The 20,205-nt window shown below is 41.5% G+C and overlaps 1 protein-coding gene across 1 annotated transcript; it reads left to right on the top strand.

The window, feature by feature from the left end:
• Positions 1 to 803: 803 nt before the first annotated feature.
• Positions 804 to 17,516, top strand: LOC111822733 (zinc finger protein OZF-like). The gene is made up of 5 exons (XM_023742133.1): positions 804 to 1,043; positions 12,665 to 12,791; positions 14,031 to 14,091; positions 16,086 to 17,029; positions 17,114 to 17,516. The coding sequence occupies exons 1-5, from the start codon at positions 1,041 to 1,043 to the stop codon at positions 17,359 to 17,361; spliced, it is 1,383 nt and encodes a 460-aa protein (XP_023597901.1). The 5' UTR covers positions 804 to 1,040; the 3' UTR covers positions 17,362 to 17,516.
• Positions 17,517 to 20,205: the final 2,689 nt, after the last annotated feature.

Below are 20,205 nucleotides of genomic sequence, written 5' to 3'. Positions count from 1 at the left end.
AGAGACCAAGAAATAAAACAGTAGGTATCAGCTGGGTGGGGTGGAGGGGAGGAAAGAAACGGGAACAGTCGTGGGGGCTGCTCCTTAGAGAAAACTGAAAGATTTTCTGATTTATTGGTTGATCAATTATTGTGAGGTTGAAAGAGAATGTTTCCAGATCTCTGGAAAGACAGGTGGTGTCATAGAGAGCGAAGAAAAGCAAAGAAAAATTAAAAACTCAAGGGGAAGAAATAAATGTTAGTTGCAAAATTGAGAGGAAAAGTACTGATCACGTTACCATGGTATAAAGGAAATCAAAGTTTAAAAAAAACAAAGCTCAGCGGAAGAGTTTTAGCTGCATATGATTAAAAATGACGCACGATGAGTTCATTGACTTGAACTTAATATATTCTCCTGAAAATTCACTAATGTTGGTATCAGATAAAAGTGTTTAGGTTCTACAAAGATCAACTATTAAGCTCATAGGTGAACCTTCAACCTAAGCTTTGGACTCCTGACACTGTGGAGTAAGCCAGGTTCACGTTCCAGCCTGGGCAGGCCTGGATGCCTCCTGTGCTCTAGGATGAGGAAGCCCCTCCTTCTGTGACATTGTGGCCAGAAGAAGAGGCCTGTGGAGCTGCATGAAGAATGCAAGTGTGTGCTCTGGAAGGCTGGAGCAGGATCTGCCTTAAGTGCAAACGCCCTCAGAGTGGAGCATGGCCTTGAGCCTGGGAGGAAGCCCTGTCCAGGGAAAAAGCTGAAGGCCAAGAACCTGTCACTTCCTCTTTACTCACCTCTGTCTCCTTCTTCCATTTTAGGTCCCAGGTGTGGCACAGGGAGAGTTAGTCCAGCCTAGGCAGCTGGGGACTGAGGACAACCTTGCAGATCCCTGCAATCACAAGTAAGGATTTTAACTGCTCTGACTGGTGTGTGGACCACACCTCATCATCTGCCTCCAAACTGCCTAGTGGCTCTGCTTCCCCTGCCATCCGTCTTTCTGAAGTGGCTTCTTGGGCTTAGAGAGTACATTCACTTAGACTTCCAGAAGCCGGATCCAGGAAATGGTGCGTATTACAGAGAACTGGGGTGTTGTTACTCTAAGGGGTGAGGCTGGATATGGGGATCGTATGCTCTGGAACTTGAGGTTCCTCAGTGAGGCAAAAAGGTGGCAGATGAGACCAAGGGACTGAACTATACGAGGCATCTTGAGGCCCCTTTCCGCTGTCACTGGGCCCTTACTCTGCACACAAGTGGATTTTCAAGCATTAGAAGCCTGGGGCCACGGTCCCTCTGTGACCCTAACACATCATAGGGCGTTAACATCCCTGTCCTTGGCCTTGGTTCTCTGTGTTGAATGACAGAACCTCCTGACCAGAGTCTGAAGACGGAGCAGCTCTGGCTGAGGATACCAAGCCCCAGATCCTCCAGAGCCATCCTTGTCCCATCCCTGCACACAGTTTTCTTGGCTTCCCCGAGACACTGGAGCCTTTTCTGTGTAGTTCGATAACTGCAGCTCCCCTGACACACTGTGTGATATGGTGGAAAATGGGGAGAGAGTTGGTAGCGGAAGGCGCTGACTGTTAATGGAGTCCTGTGTGGGGCTTCTCATGATCTCACCAGTGAAATGAGGTAAAGGAGAGTGAATCCAGCTGGATCATGTGTGGGGTCTCCAGATCCATCCTTCTTGGAGGGATGCTCTTTCTTTGAGGCTTTCCGGTGTGTGGGAAGCATGTTTCCCCAGTTTGTGTCTTTGTCCTCCCACCCGTCTCTGCCTAGAGCTGGTAGTGAGTCCCTGTACTTTTCAACAGCTCTCCACAGTTTCGAATGGGAATCTAAAAGAAAAGGGTTCTTTTTTGCTAGACAAGTTCAACATATGAGTTGGTGTATTTAACTTCTTGGGTTTACGGTTTCCATTGGAAGAAAATTTCTAGATCAGTTTGTATTTCTACTGAGAATTTTTCAATTTAATGGATATAAACTTCTCAGACACTAAGAAATGCATATTTTAACTGATGTAAGAGTAAAAATTCAAAAGTAAAACATGTTATTTCTCCTACTTTGTTACACAGAAAGCAGCTTGAAATTTGTACTTGCTTTTTAGTTAACACGTGTTCCTGGAGTTTTTATAACAATACAGAGAGAGCTTAAATCTAATTTCTTGTTAAACTCCGTAATACTATAACAGCTGTTTTTTGTTTATTGTTTTGACCATACCGCCGTGAATGGACACTTGATTGTGTCCAGTATTTTACTTTTACAAAGCTTGCTTTAGTGAATATAAATGTAAATTTTAAGATCCAGGTATCAAACGTTGAGACATAGAAGCCCTTCTCAACTAAGACAAGTTAAATTAAAATGAAGGCGTTTTCAAGTAACTTTGTAAAATTATTATATGAAAATTACATTTCCTGTTTTAAGCCATTACTTTAAGGTTTTATTGTCGAGTGTATCATAAACTAGGAGTGCATGAACTGTTCGTTGTGTAGTTTAATTAATAGGAATCTAAATCCCTGATAATAAATAGACCTTGTCATTTTTATGACCTCCCAATGTGTCCCACGCTCATGTCAGCTATCTCCTGCCTGGAGATTATTGCTATCTGCATTTGAGCAGTTTATTATTATTACAGTTATTATTTCTGTTATTATAGCTTTGCCTCCCAAGTCTTTTTGTTTTTAAATAATGTTTTATTTTTTTTAAATGAAGGTTTACACAGCAATTCAGGTTCCCATTTAACAATTTCCACACAAATTTTTCAGTGACATTGGTTGCATTCTTCACAATTTGTGAACATTCTCAATATTTCTGTTCTGGTTGTTCCCTTTCCATCAGTCTAGTTTCTCTGCCCCCTATACATTCTTATCTTTGCTTTAAAATAATTGCTGACCATTTGGTCTCATATAGCTGATTTTTTTAATGGAGCACAGTACTCACAGGTGATACTCTATTTGGTGAGCCAGTATGTTATGTATCTAAAAGGTGATCTTGGGCTGGTTTCGGTTTAAGGTTGAAGGAATATCTCAGGGCAACATTCTTGGGGAATCATCCAGTCTCAGCCTGTTCAGTAAGTGTGTTTTATTTTTGTTGTTGTTTAGTTGGGGTTTTTTTAGGAATTTGAGATACTTTACCACATTTTTCTCCCATTCTATCGGGGTCCGTCTGTTGTAATGCTGATCAGAATGGTCGGTAGTGGTAGCTAAGTACTATCTCATCTAGTTCTTTTGGTCTCAGGGTAAGGGAGCCTGTGGTTGATGTAGACTGTCCTGTAGACTAATTTCTTCTTTGAGTCTTTGGTTTCCTTCTCTCTCTTTTGCTGTAGAGGAGCAGAGAACAATAGTCGTATCTTAGAAGGTGGCTCACAAGGTTTTAAAACCCCAGACACTTCTCACCAAACTAGGATATAGAACATAAACTTTATGAACTGTATTATGCCAGTTGACCGAGATGTCCCACAACAGTAATCCTAATCCTTCAGACGCGGGAAACTAATCCCTCAGGGTGTTTGGTTACATCTAAGAAGTATCGCTAAATGTGACAGCCAAGTCTTAATCCATAATCTCTATATTGTTTAGGTTTACCTCTTTTGAGCTTTCTGTAAATTCAGTTATGCCTGTGTCTGGGTTATTCCGTGATTTGTTTTCCTCAGAATGCTTTTGAGTTTAATACATCCCAGTGTCTGTAGGTCTAGTTCACCCATTTTGCTATGTATGCAAGCTACCACTGTATGAATGGGCCAGAATTTACCTACTCATTGTAGAGCTTGTGTGGTTCAAGTGTAACTCTCGCTCTTGTGAATATTGCTGCTCTTATTCTCCTTCCAAACTCTTAAGTGCTCTTGCACAATCATTCTCTAGTGAGGGGAAATCTCTGAGTTGCACATCATAGCTAAGCTCAAATTTACTAAAAGAGCCGACGTATTTTACAAATTTTCCCACCCAGAAAATATGCATGTATATCTTATTTTTTGCACCTGCTTATTGCAGCCCTGGTGGCACAGTGGTTAAGAGCTCTTCCGGTAACCAACAGATCGGCAGTTTGAATCTACCAGCCGCTCCTTGGAAACTCTGTGTGGCAGTTCTCTGTCCTGTTGGATCACTATGAGTCGGAATCGACTCAACGGCAATGGTGTTTTAAATCTAATGAAGTAATCTTTGTTCTTATAATAAGTGTCTAAAAGGATATCTTACTTTATAGTTCAAGTACATTACACTACTTCATTACTGAAAAGCTCTGCATATTTCCCACTGTTAACTTATATTTCTGTGATTTTTTAGGGTGACACAGTGGTTAAGAGCTTAGCTGCCAACCAAAAGGTCAGCAGCTCGAATCCACCAACAACTCCTTGGAAACCCTATGGGGCATTTTTACTCTGTTGTATAGGGTTGCTATGAGTCGGAATCGACTCAGTGCGAGTGGGTTTGGTTTTGGGTTTTTTTTTTTTTAATGAAGTTTGGAAAATTTCCCCCTATTATGAAACTAATCTTCTAACTCATTTTTGCTGCACTTTGATGAATTGTGAATTTTAACATAGTTGAATTTGTCAGTGTTTTCCCTTATGTCTCAATCTTTTTATTTAAGATTTTTTTCTCTATTCTGATGTCATAAGATCACTTGCTTATAACTTCCAAAACTCTTATAATTTTACACTCTCATAATTAAAGTTGATTTTCCTGGAGGTGATTTTTGTATATGGGATACGTAGGAATAGACTATTTCAGTTAGTTAATTACTTGATAAAAAATACCAACATTTTCCTTCTACTTGATTCTGACTTATGGCGACCCCGTGTGTTTCAGAGTAGAACTGCATTCCATAGGATTTTCAGTGGCTCATTTATGGGAAGTAGACTGCCAGACCTTTCTTTCAACCTCCAGTCTTTTTCTTAGTATGTTAGCACTTAATTGTTTACACAACCCAGGGACTCCAATTACTTGATTCTTCTCCATATATTAAATTGTGAGTGCTTTCTCCCACTACCCTGCTGAGGTTGCTGTGTCAACTTTCCAAAGATCTTGATGGGTCTATTCTGGGATGTGTATTTGTTTTTGTTGATCTATTATGTATTCCTATAATGATACTATTCTTTTTAATATATTGTAGCTCCATTTGTAAAATAAGTGTATATGAATACAATGGCATGTATGATATAGGTGGGGAATCCCAGGCCTTGTTCTTTAGAATATCTTGGATATTTGTGGGTATTTAAAATTACATATATATTTTTAAAGAATTTTTGTGAATCACAAAAAAATAAAATTGGTTGGAATTTTGTGGAAGCGCATTGAAAATGATCTATTTGTGGAGAACAGTTGTCTAAGAGCATGCACTATCTTTTCGTTTATTTCAGTCTATTTGTGTGTCATTTAATCATGTTTTATATTTTTTTCATTAGGATCTCTTTTTAGCTATACTTCTTTTTGATACATTTTACTCTTACTAAAAATATATGAATCCTTTTAAAATTAATTTCTCAAGCGCTTGTTGCTAGTGTATATAAGTGAAATATTTAAAACAATCCTTACCTTGGTATTTGTTTTGTAATCTGAATACTCTTAGCAGTATAATCATCAGTACCGTTCTTGGGTGTTCTATGTATACAGTTATTTAACTTGAAAATATAGATTAGGGTGTGTTTTTTTTCCACATTCTTACTTCTTTACCTTTTTTCTTTTTCTTTTTTGCTATGTATTGGGTACAACCCCTACGATAACATTGAATAGGAATGAAATAATGGATGTCCTTGTTTTTTATCTACTTTTGCTAGAAAAGTGTTTATGTTCTTAGCACATATGTTCCTTAATGTAGTTTTTGTTTGTGCCCATTTTCATCATTTCTTATCTGATTATGGCCAGAACCCTCTACTGTGGCTCCCAGCTTTTACATTTGCCCCTAAACACAGGTTCTTTAAATTCTTTAAGAGCCGTCTTATCATTTTCTGTCTTTGATCAAAGGTATAAAATTGCTCTGCATTTTACTCAGATGATGTCTTGGATTAAATTATGTTCCCCCAAAAATGTGTTTATCAGTTTGGCTTGGCCATGATTCCCGGTATTGTGTGATTTTCCCATGTCTTGTAAATCCTGTCTCTATGATGTTAATGAGGGAGGATGGGAGGCAGTTGTATTAGTGAGGGAGGACTCAATTTACAAGACTACATTGTGTCCTGAAGCAGTCTCCTGAGATATAAAAGACAAGTGAGCAGTGAGATGGGGAACCTCATACCACCAAGAACGCAGTGCCAGGTGCAGAGCACATCCTTTGGATCTGAGGTCCCTGTGTGGAGAAGCTGCTAGTCCGGGGGAGCACTGAAGACAAGAAGGCTGACGGGGAGACGCCTTTGCCTGGAGCTGATGCCCTGAATTTGGACTTTTAGTCTACTTTACTGTGAGGAAATAAACTTCTCTCTGTTAAAACCATCCACTTGTGGTGTTTCTGTTACAGCAACACTAGATGACTAAGAATTTGGTACCAAGAGAGTGGGGTGTTCTAACAGATAGCTAAAACGTGGAAGCAGTTCTGAATCTGTGAGCGGATAGAGCAGTGACAGCAGCAAAGGACCAGCAGCAGCAGAGAACCCGCAACGGCAGAGAAGCAACAGTGGCAGAGAAACTGCAGTGGCAGAGAACCAACAGCAGCAGAACCAGGAGACCAGTGCGAGATGGCTCTGGAGCCGACCCACAGAGCAAGAGACCTGAGTGCCTGTGCGCAGGCGGCTTCCTGGCGGAGTGGGGTGCCTCCGGGTAGTTATCGGTGGAGCTAGGCTTGCCGACTCATGGAGCGAGAGAGCTGAGTGTGTGCAGGAAGCTTCCTGGCGGAGTGGGGTGCCTCCGGGCACTTAATCAGCGGAGCTACTGAACTTTGGAACACTTGCCCCCGCAGGGCAGATGTGGGCATGAGGGCCGAGAGGCCACAGGAAGTAGAAGCTGAAGAGAGAAGGGACAGAGGAAGCCCAGCTGCCTCAGTCTTAAAAGGTATGACCATGACTTCGGGTTTCTAAGGATGGAGCCATGGCCTCTGGTGTTTCTAAGGATGGAGTTGTCACTCCATGGACTAGGAGAATGGTGCACCTGAAGCTGAGGGATCAGAGTTGCTGTCCCAGTGTGCCTGGAAGGTGGAGTTGAAGCCCAGGGCCGATGGACCTCCACTCAGAATCCAGAGACTGTGGCCAATACCTAGAGTCTAGAGGGCAGGACTATTGTGTAAATTGTCTCAGAGAACAGAAGATTATTCTCAAAGCCTTGAGGGCTAATGTAATGTGTTCTGCTGACTTGCTTGATGCCTGTTATCCCTTCTTTCCCTCCAGTTTCTTCCATTTGTAATGGAAATGTCTAGCTTGTGTCTGTGTCTGCCATTGTACCTTTGGAAGCAGATAACATGTATTCTAGATTTCACAGATGAAGAGGAATTTTTGGATTTTGGACTTGGAATTAAGACTTTTGCTATGATATGATGGGGTGAATATGTTCTCCATGTTGTAAGGATGTGATTTTATTGGGGCCAAAGGGTGGAATGTCATGGATTAAATTATGTTCTCCAAAAAATGTGTGTATAAGTTTGGCTAGACCATGATTCCCGGTATTGTGTGATTTTCCTATGTGTTGTAAATCCTGCATCTGTGATGTTAATGAGGGAGGATGGGAGGCAGTTGTATTAGTGAGGCAGCACTCAATTTACAAGACTACATTGTGTCCTGAGGCAATCTCTTGAGATATAAAAGACAGAAGTGAGCAGTGAGATGGGGGACTTCATACCACCAAGAAAGCAGTGCCAGGAGCAGAGCACATCCTTTGGACCTGGGGTCCCTGTGCGGAGAAGCTGCTAGTCCGGGGGAGCACTGAAGAGAAGAAGGCTGATGGGGAGACGCCTTTGCCTGGAGCTGATGCCCTGAATTTGGACTTTTAGCCTACTTTACTGTGAGGAAATACTCTCTGTTAAAATCATCCACTTGTGGTATTTCTGTTATAGCAGCACTAGATGACTAAGACAGGTGAGCAGCCGGAGTGTTTTCAGAAGCCACCATTTTCCCCACAACATGATATGCCCACTGGCTCCAGTCACCTCTTGAAATTCCTCTACTGTTAACTCTCCAGCATCTCACCCTGCTCTGGTCATGCTGGGGTTTGGGTCTCCCTAAAACGTACCAGACACGCTCTCACCTGCTGGGCTATGCTCTGGCGTTTCCTCCTCCTAGAACAGTCTGTTCTCAGCAGTCTCTACGGTAATTCCTTTGCATCTTTCAAGTCTTAGCTCTGATCATTGTTTCCAAAGAATTCAATGAATTAGGCTATTGATGTTGCAGGACAAATCACTACCCCCAAAGGTAGAGGGACACATAGGCACTCTGCTTCTGGGCTTTTGCTCTGGAATGATTCTCTGTACCTGCCTACGAGTCCCTCCAGTTTTGGAGGCCAGCCTTTTCCTGTGACCTCAAACTCTTGGTTCAGTATGTTCAGCTTTTTTATGGAGGATGGGAGTGATGACTTTCAAGATCTTTACTAATCTGACCAAAACGTGAAAGTTTTTGTTTGTGTTTTGTATCATTACTATTGTTTTCTTTTACTTTCTTGATCGTGTTTATTCATGCTGCTTTTATTCTTCCAGTGCCCTAATTTACATGTTTACTCTTTGGTAATGATCTTTTCATTTTGTGAGTAACCAGTGTATCTTCCCTTTCCCAGCCATGAAGGTCAGTGGTGCTCTTTCATTGCTGTACTCCTACGCTGGAAGTTGTTAAAGTTGATGGGCATGTGAAATATATATGTGTTTGCAAAATCATCACAGAGTGCTTCCAAGTTTTTAGAGTTAAAAATGTATTTATTTTTCCTTACAAAGCCAGGTTTCACTAGGTAGTGTTTCCTAGAAACATTATTTTGCTTTTCCCTGCACTAACTAAAAATAAATATGCTGCTGTTACTGCTTATCCCGACTGTGCTGCATTTTTCATAGAACTTACCACCATGCTTCATTATATTGTTGTTGTTAGTTGCTCTTATCTAGTGCTGCTGTAACAGAAATACCAGAAGTGGGTTGGCTTTAACGACCAGAAATTTATTCTTTTTCATAGTTTAGGAGGCTAGAAGTCTGAACTGAGGGCGTAAGCTCCAGGGGAAGGCTTTCTGTCTGTGTGGACTCTGCGGGAAGGTCCTTGTCATCAGTCTTCCCCTGGTCTAGGAGCTTCTCAGTGCAGGGACCTTGGGTCCAAAAGACACGCTGTGCTCCTGGCTCTTCTTGCTTAGTGGCAGAAGGTCCCCTACCCCCACCCTGCTCGCTTCTCCCTTTTATATCTCAAAAAAGATTGACTCCTGTAGGTTTCATCCTGCTTCATTAAGATAACTGTCTCTAATCCTGTCTCATTAACATCTTAGAGGTTAGGATTTACAACACTGAGGTAATTACATCAGATCACAAAATGGAAGACAGCCATACAGTACTGGGAATCATGGCCTAGCCAAGTTGACAAACATTTTTTTGGAGACAATTCGATTCGGAACTGTTGCTGTGGAGTCAATTCTGACTCATAGCGACCCCATGTGTGCACAGCTCCATAGGGTTTTCAAGGCTCTGATCTGTCAGAGCAGATTGCCAGACCTGTCTTCCAAGGAACCTCTGGGTGGCTTTCAACCACCAGCCTTTTGACCAGCAGTCAAGCGCTTACGACTTGGGCCACCCAGGGAACTTGACATTATATTTTGTTTATTTACCACCCACGCCCACAGAAGTTATGATCCATGTGTCTCTGGGTATTTCTGGTTTGTTCAGTGCTGTATCTGCTTTGCCTGTGTGAAGTAGGCTCTGTGTGAATATTACCTAGTTTTAATAAATGACAGAGCCAGATGTAAGTTTCTGGTGCAGTGAAGTGCTTAATATGGCTGTTCTAGCCATAGTCTTTGTAACTCCAACCAAATGATTGGGTGGGACCATGGTAATAAGGTATATGGCACACAAATGAGAGAACTGGTCGGTCAGCTTTGCCATTCTGCTAGGCTTAAAGTGAGCCATACCAGAGGTACGAAGAGAGGACCTCACCACCACCAAAGAAGTAGAAGCAGGAGTGGAGTGTGTCCTTTAGACCTGGGATCCCAGTGCTGAGACCCTCCTAGACTCAGAGACAGAGAGTTGTAGCACTGAAGACGGCAAGATGGCAAAAAGCAACAGCAGAGGAATGGCAACAGCAGAGGTAGCAGAACCAAGAGACTGCCAGGAGACCAACAGGAGACGGCCTGGTGGGCTTCCCAGCCCATAGAGCGAGAAAGCTGAGTGCCTCTGACAGAGGTAGAGTAGGGTGCTTTTCGGCACTTGGTGAACCTAGGTTTGCTGACCCAGAAAGCTAGAGCTGAGCACCTTCAGGCCGATGCCTCCTTGCAGACTGGGGTGCCTCAGAGCACTTACTAGAAGAGCTAAAAGAGCTTTGTAACATTTGCCGAAGCAGGGCAGAGGACAAGGGGCCAGAGAGAGGTGGGCTGGTGAGACTGTCATGATGGAAGAACTGTATCCTGAGTCTTCCTGAGCCTGAATTGTAACCAGTTACTTCTCTAATAAACCCCATAATCATGAGTATTGTCTGTGAGTTCCGTGTGGCCATTGCAATGAATTATGGAACTCAGAAGAAAAGTAGAGAGTGCCTTGGGAGGGACTGTTGGTACCAGAATTGGTAAAGATGGCAGAGAGAGGAGGCATGTCTAACCTCTGCTTCATAGGAATCAGCCTTGAGCTGTTGTTCTTGATTCTCATTCCCCCTTGTGAAGTTAGAGGAGGTCAGTCATTGCCTCCGGCGCGCCATTATTACAGAGGGCCTGAAGGGAAGTAGTCTTGCCTGAGACACTGGCCTTTGCCAGAAGAACGAGATCCAGGTTGTCTGAATTGAATAGGATGTTTCCTTTGTTTCCTGTCCCCGCTACCCAGCAGGCTCTAGATCATCCAAGTAATTGAGGATTAATAGCCAGAATAACAAGAAAACTGTAGACATATGCACAGAAATGTAGTTGTCAGGAATTCAGCCTTTGGCATATTGAACTGCATTCTGATCCTGGGTCAGCAACATGCCATTTGGTTAACATTAAGCAAGTGATTAACTGATGGTAACTTTCCTCGGTATAACCCATTTGAAGCAATATCTGCTTACGGGGGGCATGGGGAATAATGAGCTAGTGTGCTGAAAGCTTTTTGTAGATCCCTTCAAATATTGTAGTTACTCAATGAATGCAACGTTTTTTCATGAATATGTTGTAGGAATGGAAGTTAGGGTTTTTGATGGCTTTAAAATATGTAATCTGCTGCAGTGCAGTGAAGGAGAATTTTGAATGTGGCACTGGATCAAAGATTGCTGTGACACTGTTATACCAGGATTATTACAAATGACCTTGACAGCTCACTTCACCCAGTAGCCTATCTGTTCTACAGTTGCTCATCTGTTCAGTAAAATTGGAACATCAGAAGTGCAGTGCAGCTGTCTTTTGTGTCCTCACTACATGTGGGAGCTAAAGGGTTGATGCTATTTCACAAAAGCCAGTCCTGCAGCACAAACAATTCCAGTGGTCAGGGTTCAGCTGTTCATGCTTGCATGCCTTTCAAGGGCTGTAAATGTGAGAAAATTTTGTAGTGGAATGTCCACAGGGTTGATGTGTAAGTGTCTGTTTCCCAGGATGCGCGAGTAGTATAACAGCTAAATCCCCTGCACGTGAGTGAACTTATTAGAAAATGTGAATCTTAACCTCTTGTTCATGGTCAGCAAACCCAAGGGCATACTCTTGATTTTTCAAAGATTGGGATCTTTGTCATCGTAAAACATTAGTGTGTGTGTGGGTGTTTGGGTGAGTGTTGAAGGGAGAGTCACTCATAATTGATGTACAGTAGCTTTGGGTCTCAAAGTTTGAAAATTGTGATATCTAGATTTTCTTGCTTCCTGTCTCTCAGCTGATCTCTGTTTACCTTTGCAATACCCTTGCCTGTCTCCATGAAGTGACAAGAGTGCATGATAGTGCACCTGTAGAGTTATTGAAAAGTAGGTGAGAGACATGTAAAAATTTGCAATTCCTCAAAATAATATTTTCTTTTCAGCAGGTTGTCCTGTCAGTCCCTGATAACCTGGAGTTCTTCAGGGAAATATGACAAGCTCAGGGCCTTTGGTTGGGTTGCCCCTTTGTGCAGGCCACTGGGGCCCCCATGGCTGGTGAGGGGCAAAAGGAAAAACTGCCAGTCCTGCAGTGTTTCCCAGTTGGTAACATTTCATTCTGCTTTCTCCCTGTGCTTCATGTTTTGTTAAATATTCTGCTGGCTCTTGTGCAAGGAGGTGAACTTTTTTTTCCACAAGGAAGAGATGATCCGAATGTGGAAATAGGGCTTTCACTGTAGAGCATTTCTCCAGTTGATGGTATTTGTTCTGACTGTTCTAGACCATAAAGGTAGAAAGGAGTGTGTCTACAATTGGTCAGAGTCAGACTGTGGAGAAAGAGGTTTATCGTGTTGGAAGTATTATTAAGTCTATGAGACAGGATGCAGTCTTTGAGGAAGTGAATGTAGACTGTAAAGGGATGAGGCTAACCCCTAGAGTAGGCCTTAGTAGAACACAAAACCTGTGTCAAATCCCCATGAAATCTCAGTTCCCCAGGACTGTCAGCCTCACCCTTCCTTTCACACACATGGGAGTAATCGTATCTTGCTGAACCAAATATGTGGGAATTTTTAGGACTCAGTGGCTTTTGAGGATGTGGCTGTGGACTTTACTCAGGAAGAGTGGGCATTGCTGGATCTTTCTCAGAGGCAACTCTACAGAGATGTGATGATGGAAATCTTCAGAAGCCTGGCCTCAGTAGGTATGGATAAAAAAAAAAAAAAACCCAAACCCATTGCCGTCTAGTCGATTCCGACTCATAGCGACCGTATAGGTCAGAGCAGAACTGCCCGACAGGGTTTACAAGGAGTCCCTGGTGGATTTGAACTCCCCAGTTTTTGGTTAGCAGCCACAGCTTTTACTTCATTTAAAAATTTTATTTTTTTGTGACCAAATACGTCATTCCCGTCGATGTTACTCCACTATGTGGGCCGAGGAATGGGAAAACATTGTTAAATAAGGCACATATGGTCATTTGCTCTCTGGAACATGCATATCTTGGCTTCCCATGAATACAGAGAGCTCTGTATTAAACTGACTTCTCATTTCGATTGTGTTTAAAAGCATTAAGGCCCTTTTAATGTTATAAATGTGAGTGTTGACTTCAGGGGTTTCTTTGGTACACAGAGTCAATATTTGTGCTCTAGGACCATGTCAAGAGTCTTTTGTTTATTACAAATTTGACGTGATTATTTTGCTACAAATGAATTCACACCTGCCAATCACCAGAGACCCTGAGGATCAAAGTATTGGCTCAGTGTCAGGGAAGTGTTCATTGCTTCTCCCTGTCTTCTCTAATGCTATGCCTTTCTCCATGATCACCACGTGAGCTACACCATTTGTTCTCCCAGAGTAGCAAGAGGAAGACCTTAGGAGAGTGCAGATAGCACTTGTCCAGGACCACTGTTTCAGGGGCACCAGGAGGCAAGAATCGTGTAAAGGACAGGGCCTGCATGGAGGGAATGAGATTTGAAAAAATCAATTAGAAAAAGTCTCTTTTGGGTTGAGGAGTATGTGCTTCACAGATACCTTGACCTTGTTTTTCTGACTTTCATCAATCCTAACACACCTGGCTCATGGAGAAAGACTGTTCTCTTTTCCTTTTTTAATGTTCCATGTGCCTTGTGTCCAATACCTTTCTACTTTGCTCTTCTAATTACACCCTATTTATGTCATCATAACTCTCAATCTTCATGGAAGTATTTCCTAGTAAATTGTTTTCTCAATATTGCCAAAGTATGGAGACAGCAAAATGCATAAGAAGCTTTCTTTGCTTACAGCTACCTTTTCCCTCTGAGTATTTTCTCTCCTTCTTGTTTCATGTGAACCTCACCTTAAATGATTGGGTCAGCTTCTCGAAACCTTACTGATGGAGTCAGGCTATCCACTGAAAAGATAATAGTACGATTCATGAAAAATGACACCTGGTCCTCGATGGTAGGAGAAATCTGTGAATTGCATGGCATTGAAGATCAGGATAAAAACCAGAAAACACATGTGAGGTGAGTTTGGTTTACGCGAGAGACAGCAGTGCTTCAGGAGAGAGTCAAGAAGGTATAATGACATTGAAGTATTTATATATGTACGGAGCCCACGTGGGACAAATGGTTAAGCACTGGATTGCTAACCAAAAGCTTGGCAGTTCGAACCGATCCAGTGGCTCTGTGGGAAAAACACCTGGCAGTCTGCTTCTGTAATAGTTACAGCTATGAAAGCCCTGTGGGGCAGTTCTCCTCTGTCACATGGTGTCACTGTGAACTGGAATTAACAGCACTTAAAGACAAAAATATACACACTCACAAATACGGATGCGTGTACACACACATATATGTATAAAAACCCATTGCTGTTGAGTCTATTCCGACTCATAGTGACTCTGTCCGACAGTAGAACTGCCCCATAGGGTTTCCAAGGGTGTAATCTTTCAGGAGGCGGACTGCCTCAGCTTTCTCCCATGTAGCTGCTATTGTGTTCAAACTGCCAACTTTTTAGTTAGTAGCCAAGTGCTTAACCACTGCACCAGCAGGGTTCTAAGGGTATTTATGCATATATATGTATATATTTATGTGAATGTATGAATGTGTGTATATATGTATATGCACACACTCACACACACACAGACACTTTTCACTTTTCGACGTGGTGAGGTTCCAAAGACCAGATAGTTTTGCAAAAATCGGCATTATGTGAAAAGGAAGGATTTTTTGTTTCTGTTTTCAGACCATCCATTTGTCCAATTTTTTTTTTATTTAGGAAATATGATCGTAGACATAATAGCTAAGATTTATTAATATACTCACTACTGTGGCGAGTTCATTTATGAATTATTCGTCTGTAAGGAAGGAGGCTTGGAGGAGACAAAGCTGGATAAAGCTGGGCTGTGTGCCTGGAGGGCCCACGGCTGAACCGCTTCACCTTCCTCCTGTGCTGGAGCTCCCTTCGTGGAGCCACCTCCAGGGCTCCAGTCCCACCCCTACAAGCCCTGTGTTCCAGAACCCAGAGCCTACTCTCTCCAGGCCTGGTGAGTCAACCAAGGCTTGGGGCTTTTGTGAGGGAGGTGTTACCCTGGCTACACAACCATCCCCACCGAGGTGGAGGCTTCAGGCCAAGTTCACCTCACATTGGGATGTCATGAAACTTGGAAGGATTTCTTCAAACACCCTCTCTGTTGTACTTTCTTTCCTGCCTTTCCGCCCCACAGCAGTTTTGAGTTGCAGGCCCTCAGGTCATGTAGGAGATAGGAACGGAGAGAAGGTGCCTGCTGGTTGTGCACTGCCTGTGTGTCCACCTGGAGGCTGTGGCCATAGAGGAGCCTGGCCGTGCCTAGCAGCTGGATGTGGCAACCTTGCCAGCAAGAGGGACTGGGGGCATGGGGTAGCACTGTTTGTGACCTCTGAGGTCACTCTGAGACCTTCCTCATTAATGTGCAAAATAATCAGATAGTCGATTCTTTATATTGTCGCAAATGTGAAATGTCAGATGAAATAGTTGATTATTAGGAGTAGGGATGTTTCTGTGTGTGTGTGCGCGCGCGCATCTTATACCTGTTGCTGTCTTGTCTGTTCTGACTCTTGGAAGTACTGCTGTGTGGGTTTGAACCACCAGCCTTTTGGTCCCATGGGGTCACTAAGCTGAAATCAACTCAACAGCACTTAACAAGAACAATTATTTATATATATACATATACGCACTGACACATACGGCAGTACAAACTTTTCTGCCATCGAGCTGTCTTATATGTGTATATAATACTAGCTCTAATATTGTGTGTTTACAGAATTTTCATAGTATAATATTCTCATAACTGTCAGATATTTAATATTTGAAACATTTCACTTAAATACAATTGTCAGCACCATATTTTAGAAACACAGTAAAAATAATGGTAGCATGTCTGCTAGATGATTTAATCTATGAAACAGACAATTGCAAACAGAAAAATACATGTTTAATGTGTATGGTAATGGTGAAATAGTAGCAAGTTTGTATCCAACAGTATGCTGCCTGTTTTTAACAGAAGGCACATGTTAGAGAACCTCTGTGAAAGTAATGAAGACAATCATTGTGGACAGACCTTCAGCCAGATTCCAAATCTTTCTGTGCTAAAAAGAACTCCTTTGGAAGCATATCCTTCTGAATGCCTTGAGTGTGGAAAGTCCTTGATGAATCATTCATCACTTAAGTGTCATATCAAATCTCACTCTGGATGCAGTGCTCGTCAGTGTCAGGAATGTGGAGAAGCCTGCAGTTGTCCCTCTTACCTCAGCACTGCTGTGAGAATTGTAACTGGAAAGAAGTCCTATGAATGTAATGAATGTGGTAAAGCCTTTCGTCGTTCCTCAAACCTCACTATACATATGAGAATTCACAGTGGAGAGAGGCCTTTTGAATGTACGGAATGTGGCAAAGCCTTTAGTCACTCCACACACCTCACTTCACATATGAGAACTCACAGTGGTGAGAGGCCTTTTGAATGTAAGGAATGTGGCAAAGCCTTTAGTCACTCCTCAAACCTCATTTTACATATAAGAACTCACAGTGGCGAGAGGCCTTTTGAATGTAAGGACTGTGGGAAAGCCTTTCGTCGGTCCTCACACCTCACTACACATATAAGAACTCACAGTGGTGAGAGGCCTTATGAATGTAAGGAATGTGGTAAAGCCTTTCGTCGGTCCTCACACCTCACTACACATATAAGAACTCACAGTGGCGAGAGGCCTTACGAATGTAAGGAATGTGGCAAAGCCTTTAGTCAGTCCTCAGTCCTCACTACACATATAAGAACTCACAGTGGTGAGAGACCTTTTGAATGTAAGGAGTGTGGCAAAGCCTTTAGTCAGTCCTCATCCCTCGCTACACATGTAAGAACTCACAGTGGTGAGAGGCCTTTTGAATGTAAGGAATGTGGCAAAGCCTTTATTCGGTCCTCAAAACTCACTGCACATCTGACAACTCACTTTAGAGAGAGACTTTATAAATGTATGGAATGTGGCAAAACATTTTGTTACTCCTCACACCACACTATGCATATGAGAACTCACAGTGATGAGAGGCCTTATGAATGTAAAGAATGTGACAAAGCCTTTTTTCGGTCCTCACACCTCACTAGACATCTAAGAATTCATAGTGGAGAGAGGCCTTATGAATGTATGGAATGTGGCAAAGCCTTTCGTCGGTCCTCACACCTCACTACACATATAAGAATTCACGGTGGAGAAAGGCCTTTAGTAAGGAATTTGGGAAAGCCTTATTCAGTGTTGAGTGCTTACTGAACATAAATAACTTCACAGTGGAAGAGACTTTATGAATGTAAGGAATGTGGGAAAGCATTTAGTTATTTGTCATCTCTCATTGAATACATAAGGAATCACCCTGGAGAGAAAAATTTTGAATATATGGAATGTGGAAAATTCTGTTGTGATTCCTCAAACCTATCATATAAAAATTCATGGCTTAGAGAGGCTTTATAAATGTAAGGAATTTGTCCATGTATGTGAATTATGATGAAACAACCAATGGTTAATTACATTCACTTCACCTTTTAAGTTCCTACAAATGAGGTCAGTTTCCTACCAGAACAACCCAGATCTTCATTGTCCCTCACAACAAATAAAATTTCTCCAGTTGTCAATAAATTATCTATTATGGTTGGGTTTTTTGAAGTTAGGAATCAAACCATTTTTCCACTTTGCCTTTTTATTTCTAGATGTTTCATTTGTCTTACACAGAACATTCTCCTACTTGTCTTGTAAAATGTTAAAATGTTCAGCGTTCTGATACAGCCAAACCTGTGACAGCTGGAACCTGTGTAAGTCAGAAACCTGTCAGAGAAGAAAAACTGGGTGTTTATGATGTACGATTTTTAATAGAGAGCAAAAGAAAAGTGGTAAACACTCAGTCAAAGGTGGAAAACATGCAAGACCTGGTAAAACAAGGCACTGCTATCGTTTCAGCTCTCATAGGTTTTACTGTATTTGTTTTATGATTTTGTTTAGTCTTCTGTATTTTTTGTAAGGTAGATGTTCAGTCTTGTACAGTTCTAATAGAAATGTAATGCACATGAAAGATGTAATCCAATATATTTTAGTAGCCATATTAGACATATAAAAATGTAAATGGGAAATTTTTAATTAAAAATTTTGTTTAACCCAATATGTCCATTTATTGTCAAGGTAAAAATTATAAATGAAATTAATTGATATGAATTATGTATGAGACATTTTACATGTCCTTATTTTGTGCTCCATCTACCAGAATCCAGAAGCAGCACATTTCATAAGTTTTATTGTTGGAAAGTAGATTCACAATCCCAGGTTACTCCAAGCGTACTTTTCCTTTAATTGAATCAAGTTTATTGTTACATTTAAATTAATAAAAATTAAGGTTTATCAAGTTTCTTAGTTTCACCAACCACATAGATTATTGACACAACCTTATTAGTGTTTTAGTACAAAAGAAGTCCCTGGATCACTTTTTGCTTTCCTGTTCCAGATCTGGAATCATCCCTTTCTCCCCAAACCTCTGGTTCGTTTTCAAAACTAAGGTGTGTACAATACATGGGCTCGGTGATAAACCAAAACCTGTTACCATTGAGTCAATTTTGTCTCGACCTTTCAGTGAGCATGTAAAATATATAATTTCTTATAATTCAAATGGTTATTCATAATACAGATTTAAGATTATATATATATATATATATATATATATATATATGAGTAGTGGTGCTGGACAATGTTAAATATGGAAAATGGTGCCAGACAATGTTAAATAGGCAAACTAGACTTTATTCAGTCTCTCAAGATAGGAAAGAGACTGCAGCATTAGTCTGAGTTCAACTCCAAAGGGTAAGGTGAGGTAAGAGGTTTTTCATGAGTTTTGGATGTCATGGGGCACTGGAAACTTAGTAATTTAAAGTTGTCAATCAAAAATATGCAGGAAGATGGGTTTTAAGCAAGAATTCTAATGGTTTTCAGAAATGTTTGCTCAAGGCTGATTTATTAGGCTGAAGCAAGGAACATTCATGGGATAAATGTAAATGGGCAAATCATGTCACTTTCTGTTATTTTATATTTGCATTTCTTTTGTATTTTAATAAAAACCTTGGTTCCAAGTAATATTCAGATAGTTTCAGTGTCATAATAGTACTACTGACTAAAAAATTTATTTCAGAGTACTGAGTTTTTTCACCTTTGTTTTTGTACTTACTGGTTGTACGTTTACGTTAAGGATATTAACACAAGATTTCCATGCTTAAACATTGGCTTGAGCACAAACTCTCTTGTGCATGGTTACGTGATCAGTTTGATACTGTTTGGTGCCATCGAGTTGGCTCCAGCTCATGGTGACCTTATTTATGCTGTTGTATGCCATGGAGTCGATTCCAATTCATAGCGACTCCATGTGACAGAGTAGAATTTCCCCATAGGTTTTTCTTGGCTGTAATCTTTACAGAAGCAGATTGCCAGCTCTTTCTCCTGTGGAGCTGCTGGGTGGGTTTGAAGTGTCAACCATTTGGTTAGCAGCCAAGTGCTAAACCATTGCACCTCCAGGGCTCCTTGACCTCCCAAATAACAGGACAAAATGTTGCCCATTTCTGCACCATCTTTGAGATTATTGGTATGTTTGAGTAGTGCCTTCCAACCCAGTGGGCTCATCTTTCAGCACTATATCAGACAGTATTCTGTTGTGAGCTATAAGGTTTTCATCGACTGAGTTTTTAAAGTAGATTGCCAGGTCTTCCTGGGCTGTTGACGTCTGTAAGCTCTGCTAATGCTTGTCCACCATGGGTGACCTTGCTGGTATTTGAAATACTGGTGGTGTAGCTTCCTATATCAGCAACATGCCAGCCATCACAGTATGTCAAACTTGCAGATGGGCAGTGGCAGTTTGATACGTTATTATGTTTATTTGTTTCTGTTTACATTTAATTTTAAGATTTGCTTTCATTTTGAATTACTCCTTTAACATATAAAACTTTCACGTGGTTCAAAACTGAAGGCTGTATGTAAAGATGTATTCAGAAGGTTCACTTCCTCCTGTAGTACCTGTGTTCTGTTAATATCACCACCAGTTGCTAATCATTTCCATTTTGTTTCCTGTGTAACCTTTCAGTGTTT

Source organism: Trichechus manatus, unplaced genomic scaffold (genome assembly GCF_000243295.1).
Source record: "Trichechus manatus latirostris isolate Lorelei unplaced genomic scaffold, TriManLat1.0 scaffold00201, whole genome shotgun sequence".
In the NCBI taxonomy this organism is placed as follows: Eukaryota; Metazoa; Chordata; class Mammalia; order Sirenia; family Trichechidae; genus Trichechus; species Trichechus manatus.
The sequence above is the reverse complement of the archived record's forward strand: the minus strand, read 5'-3'. Positions and strand labels throughout refer to the sequence as shown.